An 18,919-nucleotide genomic window follows, 5' to 3' on the forward strand; every position below is an offset into this window, starting at 1 on the left:
CTGTTCTGTTGATAACCTGTATTATATGGGATTCTATTTCTCAAGTTTTGTTGCGTTACTGGGGCTGTTAGTATTGGCATTCAGATTTTTTTCCGATTCTACAAATCCTGCATATCCGGCATTATATTATTTCTCTGCACCAACTGATTTTGTTCAAAATATTCTTGAACCCTATCTGGATTCTGTCTATATTCTCTCTTCCAGTGCCCGATCCTCCCACAATAATGACAAGTCGTACCCTTTAACATTTCCAGTCATATATTTTGATCTATCCCTTGAACCGGTTGATTCATACCATTCTGTACAAAATTTATATTTGAACCCATTTGATTCTTTTTCAAATTTTTCATTTGGGAATCATCAGCTTTTCTTTCAATTTCATTTCTTTCTTTTCAAAATAACTACTATTCTTTGCTAATTTCGAAATCTCATCAATACCCTTTGTCGACCAACACAACTCACTGTGTTGAATATGATTGCTCATTTCTGACCTCACTCCATTCATAAAAGCAGATACAAACCCCCCAACAGCATATTTTCCAGAAGATTTGATTCCGCTATGTCTTTTAAGAGTTGCATCAGTCTCTCATAATAAGATTGCACATAAATTAAGGTGTCGTTCTCAAATTCTTTTCCTTATTCATATCCCTTTATCTGGAATTAATTTTTTCAAATGCTCAATCACGTCCTTTTAGTTTTTCAGCTAAATCTGCAGATGGTTCATTATTAACACAAAGGGCCTGATTTAGATCTTGGCGGACGGGTTACTCTGTCACAACGGTGACGGATATCCCATCCACCGAATTATAAATCCCATTACATTATATTTCAGTAGATGGGATATCTGTAATCTGTCCACCGAGATCTAAATCAGGCCCCAAGTCTAGCTGGTTCTTAACTTACCCATCCAACAGCCACCTTACACTTCAAACACAAATCTCAAGGAACAAAAATCTAAATTAACACGTGTAAATCAGTTCAAAATATCGGGGCAAGGTGTGTCAGCTTCAGAATCTAATCCTACCATTTTTCAGGATCTTTTCTCAATTTTGGAAAGCTATGTGTAAAGGCATACAAATCTGTTTTGTCCAGGGGACATGCAGCAAATTCCATCGGTGTGCTCCCCCTAAAGGAAACTAAGCCACTAAACCGGTACCCACGTCAGAATCCCTAAAACATGGACTTCTCTTCTAGGGTATGTTTGAGACTTCCACAGAATGAACTGTAAAAAGGGTAGCCTCTATATCAATAAGAAATGAAACAGGCTGACCATTGACTTCTCCATCAACATATGGAATGTTTGGATCTACCTCCTGGACTGCTCCAAGTACGCAATCCTCCTCCCCTTCAGGCACCATAATTGAGAACTACTTCCTGTCATTTTATCAGTAAGAATCACACTGTTCTGTTGATAACCTGTATTATATGGGATTCTATTTCTCAAGTTTTGTTGCCTTACTGGGGCTGTTAGTATTGGCATTCAGATTTTTTTCCGATTCTACAAATCCTGCATATCCGGCATTATTTTATTTCTCTGCACCAACTGATTTTGTTCAAAATATTCTTGAACCCTATCTGGATTCTGTCTATATTCTCTCTTCCAGTGCCCGATCCTCCCACAATAATTAAAAGTCGTACCCTTTAACATTTCCAGTCATATATTTTGATCTATCCCTTGAACCGGTTGATTCATCCCATTCATACCATTCCGCACAAAATTCATATTTGAACCCATTTGATTCTTTGAATCTTTTTCAAATTTTTCATTTGGGAATCATCAGCTTTTTTTTCAATTTCATTTGTTTCTTTTCAAAATAACTACTATTCTTTGCTAATTTTGAAATCTCATCAATACCCTTTGTCGACCAACACAACTCACTGTGTTGAATATGATTGCTCATTTCTGACCTCACTCCATTCATAAAAGCAGATACAAACCCCCCAACAGCATATTTTCCAGAAGATTTGATTCCGCTAGGTCTTTTAAGAGTTGCATCAGTCTCTCATAATAAGATTGCACATAAATTAAGGTGTCGTTCTCAAATTCTTTTCCTTATTCATATCCCTTTATCTGAAATTAATTTTTTCAAATGCTCAATCACGTCCTTTTAGTTTTTTAGCTAAATCTGCAGATGGTTCATTATTAACACAAAGGGCCTGATTTAGATCTTGGCGGACGGGTTACTCTGTCACAACGGTGACGGATATCCCATCCACCGAATTATAAATCCCATTACATTATATTTCAGTAGATGGGATATCTGTAATCTGTCCACCGAGATCTAAATCAGGCTCCAAGTCTAGCTGGTTCTTAACTTACCCATCCAACAGCCACCTTACACTTCAAACACAAATCTCAAGAAACAAAAATCTAAATTAACACGTGTAAATCAGCTCAAAATATCGGGGCAAGGTGTGTCAGCTTCAGAATCTAATCCTACCATTTTTCAGGATCTTTTCTCAATTTTGGAAAGCTATGTGTAAAGGCATACAAATCTGTTTTGTCCAAGGGACATGCAGCAAATGTGTGCTCCCCCTAAAGGAAACTCAGCCACTAAACCGGTACCCACGTCAGAATCACTTGCTACATTTTTTGCCACTTTTCCTTCACTGCTTTTTTCTTTTATTCACTGTGCCCTTTTACCATATTTCCTGATATTTCTTAAAATATTGAAACCTCAAGTGTTCTCAATGAAATCTTTAATATGGGCCCTCAAAAGGATGAGACCTGTCTTTTTATTTTATTTATGTGATTTTGTTTTACATTTTGTATTTTAATAATGTCAACTTCTAATTCATGAGCCAATTCTTCCAATTTATTGTGTGCTTCATTAGCACATCTGGCTGCTTCTTTGATCAAATATCTAATTTCATCAGCTTTGTAAGTCAATCTTTTGAAATACACATTTCCATGATGTATCTCTGCAAATTCCCTTTTTAAAATTCCAATAAAAAATTCTTTAGGACGTCAACCAATCAATTGATCAGAACTTATAGAGCATGCTAATCCCCCGAGGGGTATCCAGGCACTTGCATGAGGACAAGCTACTCAGCCAGGTCTTGAGTATACTCCTTAAGTCAGCGAAGGAGGTAGATGTTCGGAGGTGGATAAGGTGGTTGTTCCAATCTTTAAATGCGAGATAGGAAAAAAAGCGTCTTCTGGCTCGGGTATGATGGATGTGGGGGACAGTGGTGAGGACCAGCGAAGTAGACTGCAGGTGTCTGTTGGGCAGGTGGAAGGTCAGGAGGTTGTTCAAATATTTTGGTCCTGTGTTGTGGAGGGCTTTGTAGGTGTGCATGAGCAGCTTGGAGTGGCATCTTTTCTTGATGGGGAGCCAGTGCAGGCTGCAGACGTAGAAGTTGATGTGGGATCGTCTGGGCAGGTCCAGGATGATTTTTGCTGCTGAATTCTGGATTATTTGGAGGCGCTGAGGAGAAGGGTAGAGGTGCCAACGTAGAGGGCGTTCATGTTGTCAAGTCGACTGGTGATCAGGGCTTGAGTGACAATTCTTCCGTTGTCAGTTGGGATCCATCTGAAGACTTTCTGGAGCATTCTGAGGGTATTGAAGCAGTTGGAGACAACCAAGTTATTCTGAACTCTCGTGGAGAGTTCACTGTCGAGGATGATTCCAAGATTGTGGGAGTGGCTAGTGGGGGTGGGTGCTTGTTTGTAGGTGGAGGGCCACCAGAAGTCATTCTGCAGTAAGGGAGTTCTTCCAAAGAGGAGAGCTTCAGGTTTTTTTTTGGTGTTGAGTTTGAGGCAGTTGGCTCTCATCCAATTAGTGAAGTTGGTCATGGTTTTCCAGAAGTTTGCTTTGGTGGTGTCCGTGTCTTTGTTGAGGGTGTACAAGCTGGGTGTCATCCAGGTAGGGAATGATGTTGGGATGGTGGCTGCGAGTGATGGGTGCCAGCTGACTCATGTAGATGTTGAACAGCGTGGGGGTGAGTGAGGAGCCCTGGGGTACACCGTAGATGCTGATGTGGTGAAGTCTTTGGATGAGGAGGTGGTGGGAGACGGTGTTAAAGGCCCCTGACAGGTCGAGGAGAATCAGGGCTGCTGACTCGCCATGGTCAAGGATGACTCTTACGTCATCCGGGGGGGGCTAAAAGAGCGGTTTCTGTGCTGTGGTTCGGGTGGAATCCCGATTGGGAGGGGTCGAGCAGAAGTTTGGATTCCAGGTAGTCTGTGATTCGGTGATGGTGTTCCAGCTGCACAGGATGGGGTGTGATAGTGGCCTGTTAGGTGACAGCGATGATGAAATTGACGATGCTGTGGTCCAACCAGGTAAGATGTGTTGTGTGGCTGAACTGGAACTTGTCACTGGATGTGAAGATGGGGTCGAGGGTGTGTCCAGCGATGTGCGTGGTGTTGGTGATGATCTGTTTAAGGCCCAGGTTGCCCATGGAGTCTAGTAGGGTGGCCGAATTGGTGTCTGAGGGGTCTTCGAGGAGGAAGTTGAGGTCGCAGAAGAAGAGCTAATGTCTGGATTCCAAGGCGAGGGGAGAATTTTTTTCAGAAACCGTGTTGCAGACAGCCGCGTCCCGTGGAGGGAGTACCGGTGGGGCAGAAAGGCTGGGCGGGGGAGTGGCAGGGTGGGGGGTGCCAAAAACCGGAATATGGATAAATGGAGGTAAGTAAACAAATTAATTAATAAAATGAATTTCGTAGCGCGCGCTGCATCGCATTTTGTGATGCAGGGCGCACTACGAAATTCATTTTATTTATTAAATTGTTTACTTACCTCTAATTATCCATATTCCGTTTTTTAGCACCGTCCACCCTTCCCCTCCCCCGCCCGCCTTTCGGCCCCACCGGAACTACCTCCACGGGCCGTGGCTGGTTGCAGAATGGGGTTTCGGTCCTGGTGGTCTGTAGCTGAGGATATTTCTGATGTTGACTTGGTGCTGGCTTTGAGGTGGAAGATGAGGTGAGGGAGGTTATAATAAGTTGTGAGCCTGAGGATGTCCTTGTGGAGCATGGCAATTCCTCCTCCAGGTCTGCATGGCCGGTCTCTGTGGGTCATTTTGTAGCCAGTTGGAGGGGCGGGGGCTATGTCGGAGCTTGGGCCATGTCTTTGTGAGGAACACTACGTTGCTGCTGGCGGTGGTGATGGTGTCCTAGAGCACTTGGTACAGCTCAAGTAAGAGCTTGCACCCCTACAATATCTCCCCTTTCATCTCTACCAATCCCAACAGTAGTCTGGGTCGGTTTTCATTTATCTATTCGTATGTGGAGGTGGTCTCGAAATCAACAACTCATTTATGAGTTTGTCAACATCATCATCTGACTCCTCATTTTCGTTTTTCTCTTTAGTTTTGTCTTGCTCTGTTCCCATAACTATAGCAGGAAATAATTTAACACGTCATCATGTCCCTCCTCCAACCTTTCTCTTGGCATTCTAATTTTCCTTCCAGCCAACACCTAAATGATTTCTTCATAGTTCTGACTTTTTTGTCTTTTTCCATCCCTGTTGCTGTGTAATCCCATTTATTAGGCACCTCAAACTGTGTGGTTCTTGGTATTGATATTATCTAATTTCACAATACTGAAGGTAAACTTATTGGAAACTGTAAAGCCTCACCATGTGCAGTATACATATTCCATTAGGGAATCCATACACATGTATAATATTCAACCTATTCATTCATTTCATATGCTAGTATGCCCTTACTCAAAATCTTCTGACTCTCACTAGGCTCTTTCTTAGGCTTGGGTTTTTGAAACATTCCACCCACGTTTTACACTAAAACAAGCACTGTACCAAATATCAAGCTATCACAACACGACTTTGCTGGCAACTAATCAGAGCACAGTTTGTGGTAATGTCTCACCAATCCCAAAAGAGATCCCTGGCTAAGTGCATTTGCCATAGTAATTCACAAAGTATTCTTCACCATGGGATACTTGATATTGGTGAAATCTCCCACAATCGTTAGTTTGTACTTATAAGTATTCTGACAACAGACCCTCAGAATTCACATTTGGCCCACTCTGATCTAACATAGTCACACTCAAAGCAAAAGCTACTGCGCAAGAAGGTCTGCCAAACCTTTCGGCATGTATATGACTTTTTTCCATAAACTCTATTCACTACTCACATCAGAGGTAATTATCTTTAAGATTGCCCATGATATGTTCAGCGATGCTACAATCCATTTTATCCAATGTTTCAGTGATTCCGGCACTGCTGCTATACCTCAAAAACATACAGTAGTGAGCAACAGAAAAGTGTAGCAGACAGCAGTATCTGGCTGCAGGTGTGCCAAGAACCACCTTAAATGGTGCGCTTGTCTGCAAGATAAGCAGGGTGCAGGAAGTTATTGGTTTATAAATGATGATGCTTGTTTTGAGGATGGTACTACTAGCAAGTGGAGCCAATAGAGTTCCATTAGGATGGGGTGAAACCATATATCTTCAGGCTTTGGACGAGACATGCTGTTGTGTGTAGGGTGCCATTAAGGTTTGCCAGTATGAAGTCTTGTAGTTTTGGAGCAGGGTGTTACCACCAACCAGATATGATAGTATGAGGGATTGAGCAGCAGTCGCTTTCAGGAAGAAACAAGTGAACTTTCTTCAGAAGGAAGAGCTGGAAATAGGCCGCCTTTATTTAGACAATGTGTTCTATGAGTGAGAGGTTGGTGTCTGGGGTAAATCCAATTGGCTTGGCTTTTTTTGAAAAAGTTGGGTTTCAAAGCTATCAAAGTTCATGTGTTTGAGCCAGGATTGTACACTTTCTTGTTTGTTGGTAAATAATAGGATTTCTGTTGTAGGCGGAATGAACTTCAGGTAGGAGTTGGAAAAACAGTTATGGATGATGTGCAGACAGTGTTTGAATAGATGTCCAAAGCAGACAAGACTTTCAAATAATGTTGTGCATCATCAGCATACTGATTAATCTTGATTTGTTGTCTGGAATTACAGCACCAGGCAGATTAATGTAGAGACTGAAGTTAACAGCAGAGAGTATGGAACCCAGTGGCAGTCCGCAAGTCACAAGGATCTTCTAGAACCTTGAGCTACCCAAGTGAATGAACTTGTGTTGGTTAAAATGGTAGGAGAATCAATGAAGAACAGTGTCAGTGAATTGCATTTGAGACTCCAGGATGAATAAAAGAGTGATTGACTGTGTCAAAAACAGCTGAGAACCTCATAATGGATCATCTTAATCTGTGGACAGGAGGGCAGCACCTACAATGTGTAAGGTGGTGATCTCTCTGCTTCAGTGCAGTCTGAAGTCAGACTGGCAGGCAGTTGTGCAGGAGATATCATTAATTTGATTTTGAAGTTAAACGTAGACAGTTTTTTCAATGTTAGTGCTAATGAATGGTAGGTAGGTGAGTGATGAGATGCTAGTTGGCAAGTCATCAGATTGAGAGTGTGTTTCAGTATAAGTGAGAGGCCCTTGCTTGTATTGAGAGCTTCTAGAAAGATACCATGCATGAGGGATGCATCAACAGTGGTGAGTGGTGCTGAGAGTGCCTCTCCAAGAAGCTTTGATAAAAGATGAGTGTGAGACAATCTTCATAAGAAGTTGCTTTGAAGGAGTTGCCTATGTTGGTCAGCTCTACTAGAAGTAGGACTTTCAAGAATAACCATTGCAGGATTCTTCAGAATGTTCAAAAGAGAAGAAGCAAGCCTGGTGTTAGTGATGTGCTGTTGGATCTTCTGTATTTATTTACTGAAAAAGAGGTTGATGGCATTGCCGCTTTCTGTGGAGGGAGGAATATGTGGGTCAGCAGAGGGGAGGATGCAGTGCTCGGCTGTCTTGAAAATCATTCGGATTGTGTTGGTGTCTTAAATGATAGTGTTGGTGTAGTACTTTGCTTTGGCTGATGTGATGAGCTGTCTGCATGTTGCACAGAGGAATTTCAGTATCAAAGTCACATAGAGTTTTGTTTTTCTTCAATTTTCTTTCCAGCCAAGTAGTCTGTCCAGTCCAGAAAGATGGGTGGTTTGCATTTGATTTTTGGTAATGTTGAGAAGACAAGGAAAATAATGTACCATTTGGAGTGTGTTGGTTGCATTACATGCTCTGTCGGTGAGGTTGAGGAGGGTGTCTCTTGTTATTTTTGAGCTCGTGTTTTCTAGGAGGTTAAAGTCACCCATGATGGTAGTATGGCATGTAGGATGGAAGAAGTTGTGAGGCGATCTAAGAGTGACAGAGGGGCCTGTAGATGACATAGAAGGTGATTGTAAGAGTTGCAGAGAGTGAAATGATGCATCAGAGCTCCATGGAGTATTACTTGCTTGCCTAGGGTGCGGGACTATGCAGACTTATGAACGATAGAGAGCCCCCCTCCCTTCTTATGTTCACTGTCCATCCATTTGAAGGATACTAATACCTGTGGGAAGGATGACGTCTAGGATGCATAAGGATGTGGGAGGAAGGAACTGTTTCTCTGATGAAGAAGGCATCAAACTTGTAATATGTAATGAGGACTGTGATGCCTGGTGCATGGAGTACTGAACAGTGAGCATTAATGAGCATGAGTTGGAGTATGCATTCTGTAGTTTGAGGGGGTGTGAGAGTAGTATATGTTCAATGCTAGGTCTACATGTTGTACGAATTATATGAAGGCATTTGAGTTGTGTAGGTCCGGATGTGATTGTGGGGACTAGCAGTATGTGGCACTGGGTGAAGCGCATGTTTATATTTTAACCTGCAGGTTTCAGTGGAACAGCAGTTCTGGCTGTCATGTGAACTACACTGATGTCACTTCCCATAGAGATGGATGATGGAAAATGAAGTCCTTTTGCCTAGCTATCCAAGTGAAGTCACATGGCATGAGGAATAACTGTACAAACCCAGATTTACTGGGTAGAATTCATCATGGCATTCCCAATTTCATAGAATATAACACAATACACCACCTGCTATGATAGGCGGTAAATGCCTGGAAGGTGGGAAGTGCAGGGCATGGAAGTGAGAATAGGTATGGTATAGGTGTAAGAGAGAAGGGAGTCATGCATCCTGGCAGTTCGCAAAATTACATGCTCTCTCTTTGGTGGTATTTGGGCAGGGGTTGAGACAGGAGGCGGGCTGCACTGCAGCATTCTCCCAAAGTGATTTTACCAGCTGGAATGTGTGGGCTATAAGAGTTGGTCAGGTTTTCCTGCACCCAGTAAATTCTGGGGCAGGATAACCGGGGCACTTCATCATTGACCAGAGTGGATTTTCACACAGGAATTGTGCTCACTCAACCCCTAACCGGGGGACATTCCATTCAGCCTTCTTGGTTGGTACATGAAATGTTGCAAGTCTCTGCTCAAGTGCATTAGGTGTGTCAGTCGCTACAAGATCTATGACTGCCTTCTTTGGCCCTCTGTCCTATTTTCCCTCTAAAATGGCCTGGGAAAGTATGAGAAGGAACCCTGCTGTGGAGGCAAACAACAGTGCTGGTTCAAGTACGTGGCCACTGGGTGCTTGAAAACATGTCTGACAGCCACATTAAGCTGTGCTTCAGTGTGATCTCTGATAATACAGCCACTTCCATCTGCTCCAATACCACCAGAAGGCATGTCTCACTAAGGGTCGGAACGAGGAAGGGAGACACCACATCTCATGGGAAGCATAACAAATCCCAGTGTTTCTTTACAGAAATTAACATTTTTAAACATTTCTACTTACATCATGATTATACATAATGAGCATGGGTTCTAAACCAATGGAAATCTCAAGATATATCTAGCTTAGCCTAAGTAGCATGTCTGCGAGCAATATGTTTGGTTTAAGAGCCTGCAGTCAAAATGCAGGAAAGGATGCACACAAGTATAATACCCATGAGTTGCAGCTCATTGCACTCTTAAGGCCCGCTCTGAAACGATGAATGGCCAAAGTGTGTTAAGTTAACAAAGCACAGAGAGCCCTTTCAGAACGATCACTGCACGATGAGACAGCCCAGGGACGTATTAATGTGGAGCCTCAGCATTCGCCAATGGTCCTTTGGAAAGCAGACAAAACATGAATAAGCCCACATATAATTGCAATCCAAGAAAATAAAGATTTTTATTTCAGAAAAGTGTTTGGGTTTTAACGAAGCTAGGATCCAGTTGAAAAAACACAAGCAACAGTAAAAAAAAAAAAAGAAATAGCTTAAAATTTCCCCTCCTCAAGGTATAATAAAAGTTATCAGCGTTACATCTTATTTAATGTGGATAATTACTGCAACGTTAACAATACAGCTTCACATTACCTACTTTTATTTTTTTTTCTACTAGTACACTAGGAGTTTATGAAATATGAATACATTCATCCTAGAAAATAAGTTGAACTTAAAAATAAAAATGTCTAATGATATATGAGCTAATATTACAAACAAGGGAATTATATTACAACACTACTAGCAGGTATGAAAAGATTTTATGCATCTAAGCATTGAAAATCCCATAATTAACATAAATAAAGTTGTTAAAAAAAATGTTACACTGTTCCATGGATTGTTGTTCATCCAGGCATGCATACTGCGTCAATTAAAGAGAACACTACGTCTTTACAGACAGAGAGAGAGAGAGAGAGAGAGAGAGAGAAAGAGAGAGAGGGGCAGAGAGAGAGGAAGAGAGAGCGGGGCAGAGAGAGAGAAAGAGAGAGAGAGAGAGAGAGAGAGAGAGCGCAACTCAGTCAGTGAAAGAGCAATAGTGAGAAGGGAATTGTACATGAGAGAAGGATACATATTAATATTAGCCAGAAAGCAAAAGATGGCGAAGAATAGGCAGGGAAAGAGAAAGGATCATATGTTTGTTCTTATAATACATTCCAATACTTGGATAACATTTGGGAAAGCCACAGTAGAGTCAATTACTAATCAACACATTGAACAAACTCTTTCCAGCACGATATTACTTTCTATGAATGGACACAGCGGTGACGGAAAAGCACCAGAGAAGTTGGAATATAAAAGTGTGAACATATGGGACTTTGGCTTGCCGTACTGCATTTCATCAATGTAATACACTTTGTTTGTCAGACACCTCACCAGATGACATCATATTGCTGAAAATATGATATTTTAAGTAAAAGAATAACATGATTAAGGAACGATGGGACTGGTGGGATGTGTTGAGTCCTATTTAAACGCTGGACAGTATTACCTGATTTTAATTCGGAAGTCAGATTAGCAGATAACAGGAACGTGCTCACCTTCTGCTTCTATTACAAAAACGCATGATACATAACCAGTATGAAAATGAAAGTATGTTTTAATCTAACAAGGAAATCTCTCCAATGATCTTTCTACAAGACAGTTTTGGGGCAGACTGATGACGCAAGCAAGCGAAGAATTCGATCACAAGAACGAAATACCAACATGTTTGACAGCACTTGCACAATTGTGAAACATAAATTTAAAATCAGTTTTTTATTTTCATGCAATTGAGTGTCATGATGAGAAGGGAGTCACAGTGCTGTCAAAAATGTAATCGTTACAACAATGTAGAAAACAATTATTTCTACCTAATTTCTCTTTCAAGGACAACAAACTAAACGTGAGAGCACGTGCCGCTTCCGGGCATCCTATCTGCCCGTGTAAGTACCACCGTAAAAGCAGTACCACAAACACTTTAAAACTGTGCTCCTTTATACATTTGCTGCATAGTGAATATGACATGAAAACGAAGGAGACTTAATTTCGGTTTTTGAAAATCATTTGAAAGGGTAGAAACATGAAAGTAGCATTGCGCGAGGATTGCTATCCAACCCGAGTCTACAATATCTCATCACCGACCACGCTTTAAGTGCCAAGTGTTCATTATGAAAAATAGCCAATACGTTGCAACAATTATAACAAAATCCAATCCTTTCTTATTGAGTTCCTGCCAAAAGATGCATATTTCTAAAGTAAAATATATAAACAAAACAACTTTGGAGGTTTCTCAGCAACCCCTGTTTAATGGAGATTTCCTAGTGAGCCTTGAATTACGAAGTATGAGCTGAAAATGAAAATTCATTTAAGCCATAGGCGTAGGCAGTGCAACCATTATAAAACTGGAAAAATATGTGTAACATGCTCCCTTAGATAAACCTACAAAATAAAAATAAACTCCAGTTTTTAATAAAATCGAAGAATAAGTATCTCATGTTGGAAAGCAAATTCCGCAGCATTCCATACAGATTTCCAAGCAGTCCGATGACTCGCAGCAGGCGTCCATGATCCCACAGTCCATGTCGCAGGGGCAGTTGCAGTCATCGCCCATCTCTTCTCCGCAGCAGCAGCAGCAGGCCTCCGAAGTGCAGACCCCGCATGAGGCTTGCCCCAGCACGACGTTGCAGAGGGTGAGGAACTCGCAGAACAGGCAAGCCAGGATGCAGTGCACGCAGCAGTCTGGACGTTGTCAATTGTTGGAAACCCGGCATGGAGAGAAGAGAGAGAATATATGGAGTTATGGACTGGCCACTCCGTAAGGAAAAATGAACACCGAACGCAGACACACTTGAGCTGCTATCAGCTCTCTGATTTTGCTGTTTAATTGCTTGACATAAACGTGAATATTATACATTTAAAGTATATTTAATGTGCTTGCAGTACAGGACATGCTGCCTATGGACAAGGGATCATAAGAAATGTAGGGCCTCATTTTGTCGCACTGGCGGTGCAGTGTGCCTGCCCATATTTACAAGGCTATGTAAAGTCACCCTGCATGACTTTTCATGGCCTTGTAAATATGGGCTCCTTTCACTCATAACTCTGAGTGGAAGGGGAGTTCCATGGGTGTTGCTGTGGGTGTTCCCACGCAGCATCCATGGAAACTGACACATTCCCAGATTAAAAAAGTTTGTAAAGCTGGGAATGTGCCAGGCGTAGGAGAGACTCATGCAGAGAGTGAGGAAAATGCCATCAATGATTGTTTTTGTGCAGGAAGGTGTCCCTAGCAGTGCCTAGACACCTCCGGGTAATTGTTGTGCTTCAGAAAAATATTTAACATAACAATTTGCACATCCACCTGAAAACGACTGCAATTCAGTGTCAGAGTGGGTTGCTCAGTCCTTCACTCTTCTCGCTGGTTTTTCATTTCCTTTCTGCTTCTCTTTTTCCTATATATTTTCTTAGGAGTATGCTGCAGCTCCCCAAGCAATTAAAATAAGCTGTGGCTTGGCACTCATTTCATGTGCAGAGTGGCCACTTCCTCTAAACCATGTGATCATTATTGGATGCTGTTGCCCACAGTGTATCACAGTTTTACCATTCCAACATTGGTTCTAAAAATGGTTGCCATGCTAGAACTTTAAAACAACAGCGGACTATGTACAACACCACTGAAAGATGAATACCCTCTATGTTCAGTTTAATCACTGCAATCATATGATAGCTGCGTTTAGACAGCAGCATGTTTTCTTTTTCTGCTTGCATTTTTAAAATTTTTGTTGCATATGTTGTTGAGTTACTGTGCGTTGTTGTGTCAGACGATGAATGCAAACGGATGGATGGATGAGTTGAGGCATGAATGCAAAATGAGCGATAGTTTGCGAGTGAATGTATGATGACTTGAGTGTCTAAACCCATCAAAGACACAGTAGGCATTTTCGTTCATAAGTCAGACCTATTGTCATTACCAATGCTTACTTTTGCACTTTTCAAGTTACCTATGTGCTTGTCATGAATACTTGGAAAAATGTGTAGTAATTACCATAACTGACAAATGACAATATCTGAAGGTGCAATAGTTACGACATGCAACATCCCACCCGCTTTCAACTTTTTTCCTTTGAATATGACATAATATGCAGAATTGTTGATTTGCACAACAATTAACTCATAATCTATCTCTTACTGTGCAATTTTCCCCAGAAGAAAATTAAGCATGTTTTCCTGGTCAGATGTGTGGAATACACTGGATGTGCAGTGTTTGCTTACCGCACAGATTGTAATTCTATTTTGTGCATATACTCTGGTTTGCACATAGATCAGAATTCAGTCAGGACACAAAGTAACCAGTTAGCCCTAAATTTCCGTTATTCCAAAGAGTAGTTTTGTACAATGTTGCATGATAATACCACAACCTTGGCATGGAACTACAAATAGCTAACATTGGCAATACTGAGAAATGTAAAAAGTATATTGAATAAGATTTCCCTATGTTCGTAGAATGGGAAAAGTAACAAAATACTTCACACTGCCCAGTTTGGGGTGCAAATATTTACCGTGGTAGTAGTACAAATGTCATGCAAATGCACGCAGCCCCATTGATTTGAAATTATTAGAGTTCGAACGAAATTCAGTTTTTATCATGTCAATAAAAATACATAAAATGTGTGGTGGTTTCAATTCTTAAAAAAAAAAAAAAAAAGAAGCATGTGTGAATACCATACTGGAGACTTGATAGTAATTTAAAATGAAAGACTAACATTCCGAGCCCTGCCATTTTAAAATGATCCCAGGCACTCTGATGTAGCGCAGCAACAACATGCTCATCAAACGGTGATCCAGGAGAGCCTTTAATTGGGATGGAGAGATAGCATTCATCATTTCCAACCCCGGGGTCTATTTTTCCACTACATTTACATTCTGTAGAAAACTTCAAACTTACTTAAATCCTACCTTTCGCTTGATACCCACCCAAATACATAAAACATTCTCATTGTGTATCTCATCATGCAGATAAAATTCATGTATTTAAAACAAATCTCATAAAGCATTCAAACCAATTGCAAAAGGTGTTTTTTCCTGAAAAGAGATTGAAGATGCAACGGAATAGTTAATTTCAAAGAGATTTTGATCTACGGTACATCTATTTCTTAACAAGAAACATGCCGAATAAATATAATTAGAAATGATTTGCTTTACCATGCATCACAACAATGCATGTCACCTGTACAGTTCATACACCGTACAGTAACTTAGCTACATGCATGTGAGAAAATATGATAATCGCTTAATTTAAAAAAATTGAAATGTTGACCTTGCTGCATTTTCAACAATGCTATTCATTTATTTTCAAATTAATTTTTGATGCACGAGCTTGCAAAGAAAATGCATATATGTTTTTTTCTCTTTGCTATGAATGCATAGATCACGTATTTATGAATACTTTATCATAATTAAATTAAATTCTCTGCGCTTGACGGTGAACCTTGGCAGATGATATGGCCCAAGGTAAGAAGACAGTAAATGTGCAGAAGACTTTAACAAAGGTGAAGAAATGTTTGTTGTTTTGCCAATTAAAATATTCAGAACCATGCAAATGATTTCCTCCTAATGAAAAGCTTTTATGATTATTCACAGGGTGGCGAACAACAATAACATTCACAGACAATACACATGATTGTATGGCTACCATCTTTTCGCCACTGATTTAAAACCTGATCTCTCCAGAAGTTTTGGATTCTTAAGAGAATATGATTATCCCATGTCTCTCTTTGTGTCTGATCTTTTCTTTCCTCGCCCTTCACCATAAAAATGAATTATAGGTGTAAGCATTAGCAAGAAAAAATATAAAGGCCCAGTCAATATTCTTGTTTGAAAAATCGACCAGAGCTGGTTTAAAAGAATCATTAATCAAAGACTTTTCTAAATAATCTACCTGTGGTAAAAAAGGACCATCCTAAGAAGCAAATGGTAAAAAAGAGGCCTTTGAATGTTATACTGGCATCATAATCAACAAGTTGAAATACGTGAATACCCTATGAAATGAACCAGGATGGACAAGAAATATGCCCACTGGACCAAGAGAACATTTATCACCACTAAACAAATACACCTGGGGCCGTATTTAAAAATTAGCCATACTGCCCCAATTTGTGCCCGGTACACTAATTTAAAGGTGCACCTTGGCACAATCAGGGAAAGTGCGCCGTATTTCTGAAAATGGACTGCCACCAAAATAGACGTAAACATGTGCCTGCCCTGAAGTCAGCACATTAGGGAAATACAAAGCAGCTGATCAAACATCTACTCCATGTTTCCCTGTGCAAGAGACAGCTGCCTACACTTCAGAGTGGGGACTGGGATGACCCTGCAGCCGGGTGCAGTGAATGACTGCATAAACTTGCATTGGGTTGTCTGAGGTTCCATGGACTCCCCCCCCACTGCTACTGTAACAGTGCACCACCTTTTTATAGCTCACAGTCATTGCACCACCCGAAGGCCTCTGCACCCACAGTCGCAACATGGAGCAGGCGCAGAGACAAAGTAATTTCTACATTTGCAATCTGCTATGCCCTCAGGCAAATGAGGGAACACCCTCCTAGGATAGCGCTGACACACTCAGTCGTACAGAATGGGTCGCGTAAGCGTCTGCTACCCCTTTTGTAATATAACTCTGTCCCAGGGCTCTGAAGATGGGCACACATAACCATTGCACCCCTGATCAATGTCTATAATGTGGCCCTTGGAAGGAAATCATGTTACAACTAATAACCATTGTGTGAACTGTTCAACGATCACAAGAATTGCAATCTCACGTGTTATCTGGTCAGACCCTATATGAAATGCTCAGTACCTAACTACTTTAGCTTGGGGCCTTCTACCTCTTATAGGACACTACAGCTGCAGGTCATGTACATTCCATGCATTCACAATATTTTTAAGTACAAAAGAATATACGTTTTCAGAAAAATGATATAAACTGCAAATGAGAATATGCTCATACAAACTCAGATAAGTTATCATACTTGGAAGCGAGGAGAACAGATCAGTGAACGTACAGGTTTTAGCAGATGGATATCCTAACATCTCATCCAGTCAAATCACTGTTGAGGACAAAACACAGCAAGAGCCATTTAGATGTTGCTTCCTACCTCAAACAATTCCAAAATGTATGTATAATAATCTTGAACAGACGCTATCTTAAAGGAATCTAAGAACTGTGAAAGAAAATAACAAGGAATTATTTCATTGGGAAAGTCATTTGTGAAGACTGAGTTTGAAATCTCCATAAAAAATGGAAGCAGATAGATGTTTTTACTATAAATAGATATTTTTTCGTCTGAATGTGTTGTGGAAAGAAAATGATTCACTACAGACTTGTAATAGCTTATGAGAAACCTGTGGTAATGGCATGGCACTTTGCCATCTTTCATCCTAGCTGGGTAAAGGCTCCCATCGTCCTCCCTCTGCGACCTCAATCGTGACAGGAGGGAAGGAGGTACATCCTTGTCTCTCGATGGGGCAAGTTATCCATGCAAGTCAATGCTTGCCAAACATGCATTAATCTCCCTTTCACAGGGAAAGGCGCCATGACTGAATGTCAATGGTTGCTCCTTTAGAGACAGGAGTAGTTTGTGTATGCTATAGTTTGCCCAATACACTTTCCCCGTACCTACCAGTGACAGAAAAGCTTGAGATCCTATGCCTTGCTCACCAGCCTGCAAGCCCTGAATGTAATTATGTCCTTGAGGTAGGTCAAGACTCAAATGGATGGCAGTGGTACACCAAGGACATGGAATAATATACTGTCTCTCTAGACAAAAATATTGCAAGTAACTTTGGTGTTCCATTCGCCTCATAAAGGCACTCTGCCTTCAGCTCAGGCTTATATACAGTCATGGAACTCTTTTGTATCTTGCAACAGCCTTATAACCCATGGCTTGGGTACAAAGTTCAAATTAATTAACGAATTGTTACCCATTTATTGATAATATTCTTGGAGGTTGTCTTCTGATGTGCACTTTGCTTCACACCTGCATAAAATACTAAACGTAGATCAGCGGTCACCAACCATTTTTGTGATAAGAGCTATTCATGTTCAATCAAAATCATACCAAGCTACTAATATTAGTGTGGTAATAGCGAACACGTCAAACATTACATAAGTGGCCATGCCATGTAAAATTACCTGCAGTGATCACCTCAGTGTATCAGGTAGGGTGACAATCAGTAATGTGAAAAGGGTTTCATGAATTAGGAATGCCTCTACAGGGTTAATACGACAGTCATAGCTGTAATGCCCCTGGCAGTAAGGTAATAATTTTAGTGATAACTGTCCCCAGTACCTCATAATTTATCACTCAAATATCCGCTATAAATATAGCTATTTATCTCCGAATGTCCCCCATGCTTATGAGCTGTACAAATACACACATTCTTCACTCAAGTACATGCTTTTCATTTTGGGGATACATATATGAACTAAACCCAGTAGAAATATATACCTGGTTGTTGGAAAAGCCGGGCCTAGATTGTCTAAAAATTGCATTGTGCATTCAGTAAACTCTGTAGGTCCTTTCAAGTAAGTTGTGATGTTTGGACATCTCAAATGATTAATACCTTCATGTGTCAAATTGCCTTCTGAAGAAATTGCTTTGTTGGTATCATTACCTACCTGCATTGAGTTTATGCACACCATTTGAGATCCAAATGTATGGTTTTGTGATCCTTTTTTCTAATCAAAGAATGGGAAGTCCTTAAATTTCACTTGAGTTTATATGAAGATATAAACATTTTTTTTAACCTCAGACAAGCTGTACTTGTGTGTTTAGTGGAGTAGTGTGGCTCACTGGTTAGAGGCGGCAGGCCTGAGAGCAGAAGTCAGCCCGGGACCAGGGTTCAATTCCCGACGCGGCAGGGTCGTGGACCTTGGTCAGCGGACTCGATAATTCTCGCTTCGGTGCTTACTCTAATCAGGGGTTACACTCGGCAACTCTGGGCATTAGCTTGCCTAATCTCCACAACGACCCCACCAATTCCGGGGATGCCTGGCTCCACCTTGGGGACTCCCAGCAAGGGACCATCCCACAGGGAAAGCCAGGACGGGTTCCCCAGAGTTATACAGCGCCGGGACGCCCCGTTGATGGGGCAGCTGTGCGCTTTACAAGTATACTACATTTACATTTACATTTTCTGTCCAGCAAACACAAAAATGTCACTGGAATAGCTGGTTTCGGAACCGGTCCAAGGCACACTGCCAAAGACATCGCCAAATCATAAGTAAAAAATAGAAAAAGATAAGCTAAAATGTCTTTAATATTTTTATAATCCTTTATAAGAA

General features: G+C 41.0%; 1 protein-coding gene across 2 annotated transcripts in view; it reads right to left on the reverse strand.

Annotated features, from left to right (window-relative positions):
- Nucleotides 1-9,982: 9,982 nt before the first annotated feature.
- MDFIC (MyoD family inhibitor domain containing) overlaps nucleotides 9,983-18,919 on the reverse strand; it is a 279,995-nt gene continuing 271,058 nt past the window's right edge. For both annotated transcript variants that reach the window (XM_078674362.1, XM_078674363.1), the window contains one exon: nucleotides 9,983-12,318. In XM_078674362.1, coding sequence (XP_078530488.1) covers nucleotides 12,071-12,318 — 248 coding nt within the window. In that variant the 3' untranslated portion in view covers nucleotides 9,983-12,070. The remainder of the gene's footprint in view (nucleotides 12,319-18,919) is intronic.

The sequence above is a fragment of the Lissotriton helveticus genome, chromosome 1_1 (genome assembly GCF_964261635.1).
Source record: "Lissotriton helveticus chromosome 1_1, aLisHel1.1, whole genome shotgun sequence".
NCBI lineage: Eukaryota > Metazoa > Chordata > Amphibia > Caudata > Salamandridae > Lissotriton > Lissotriton helveticus.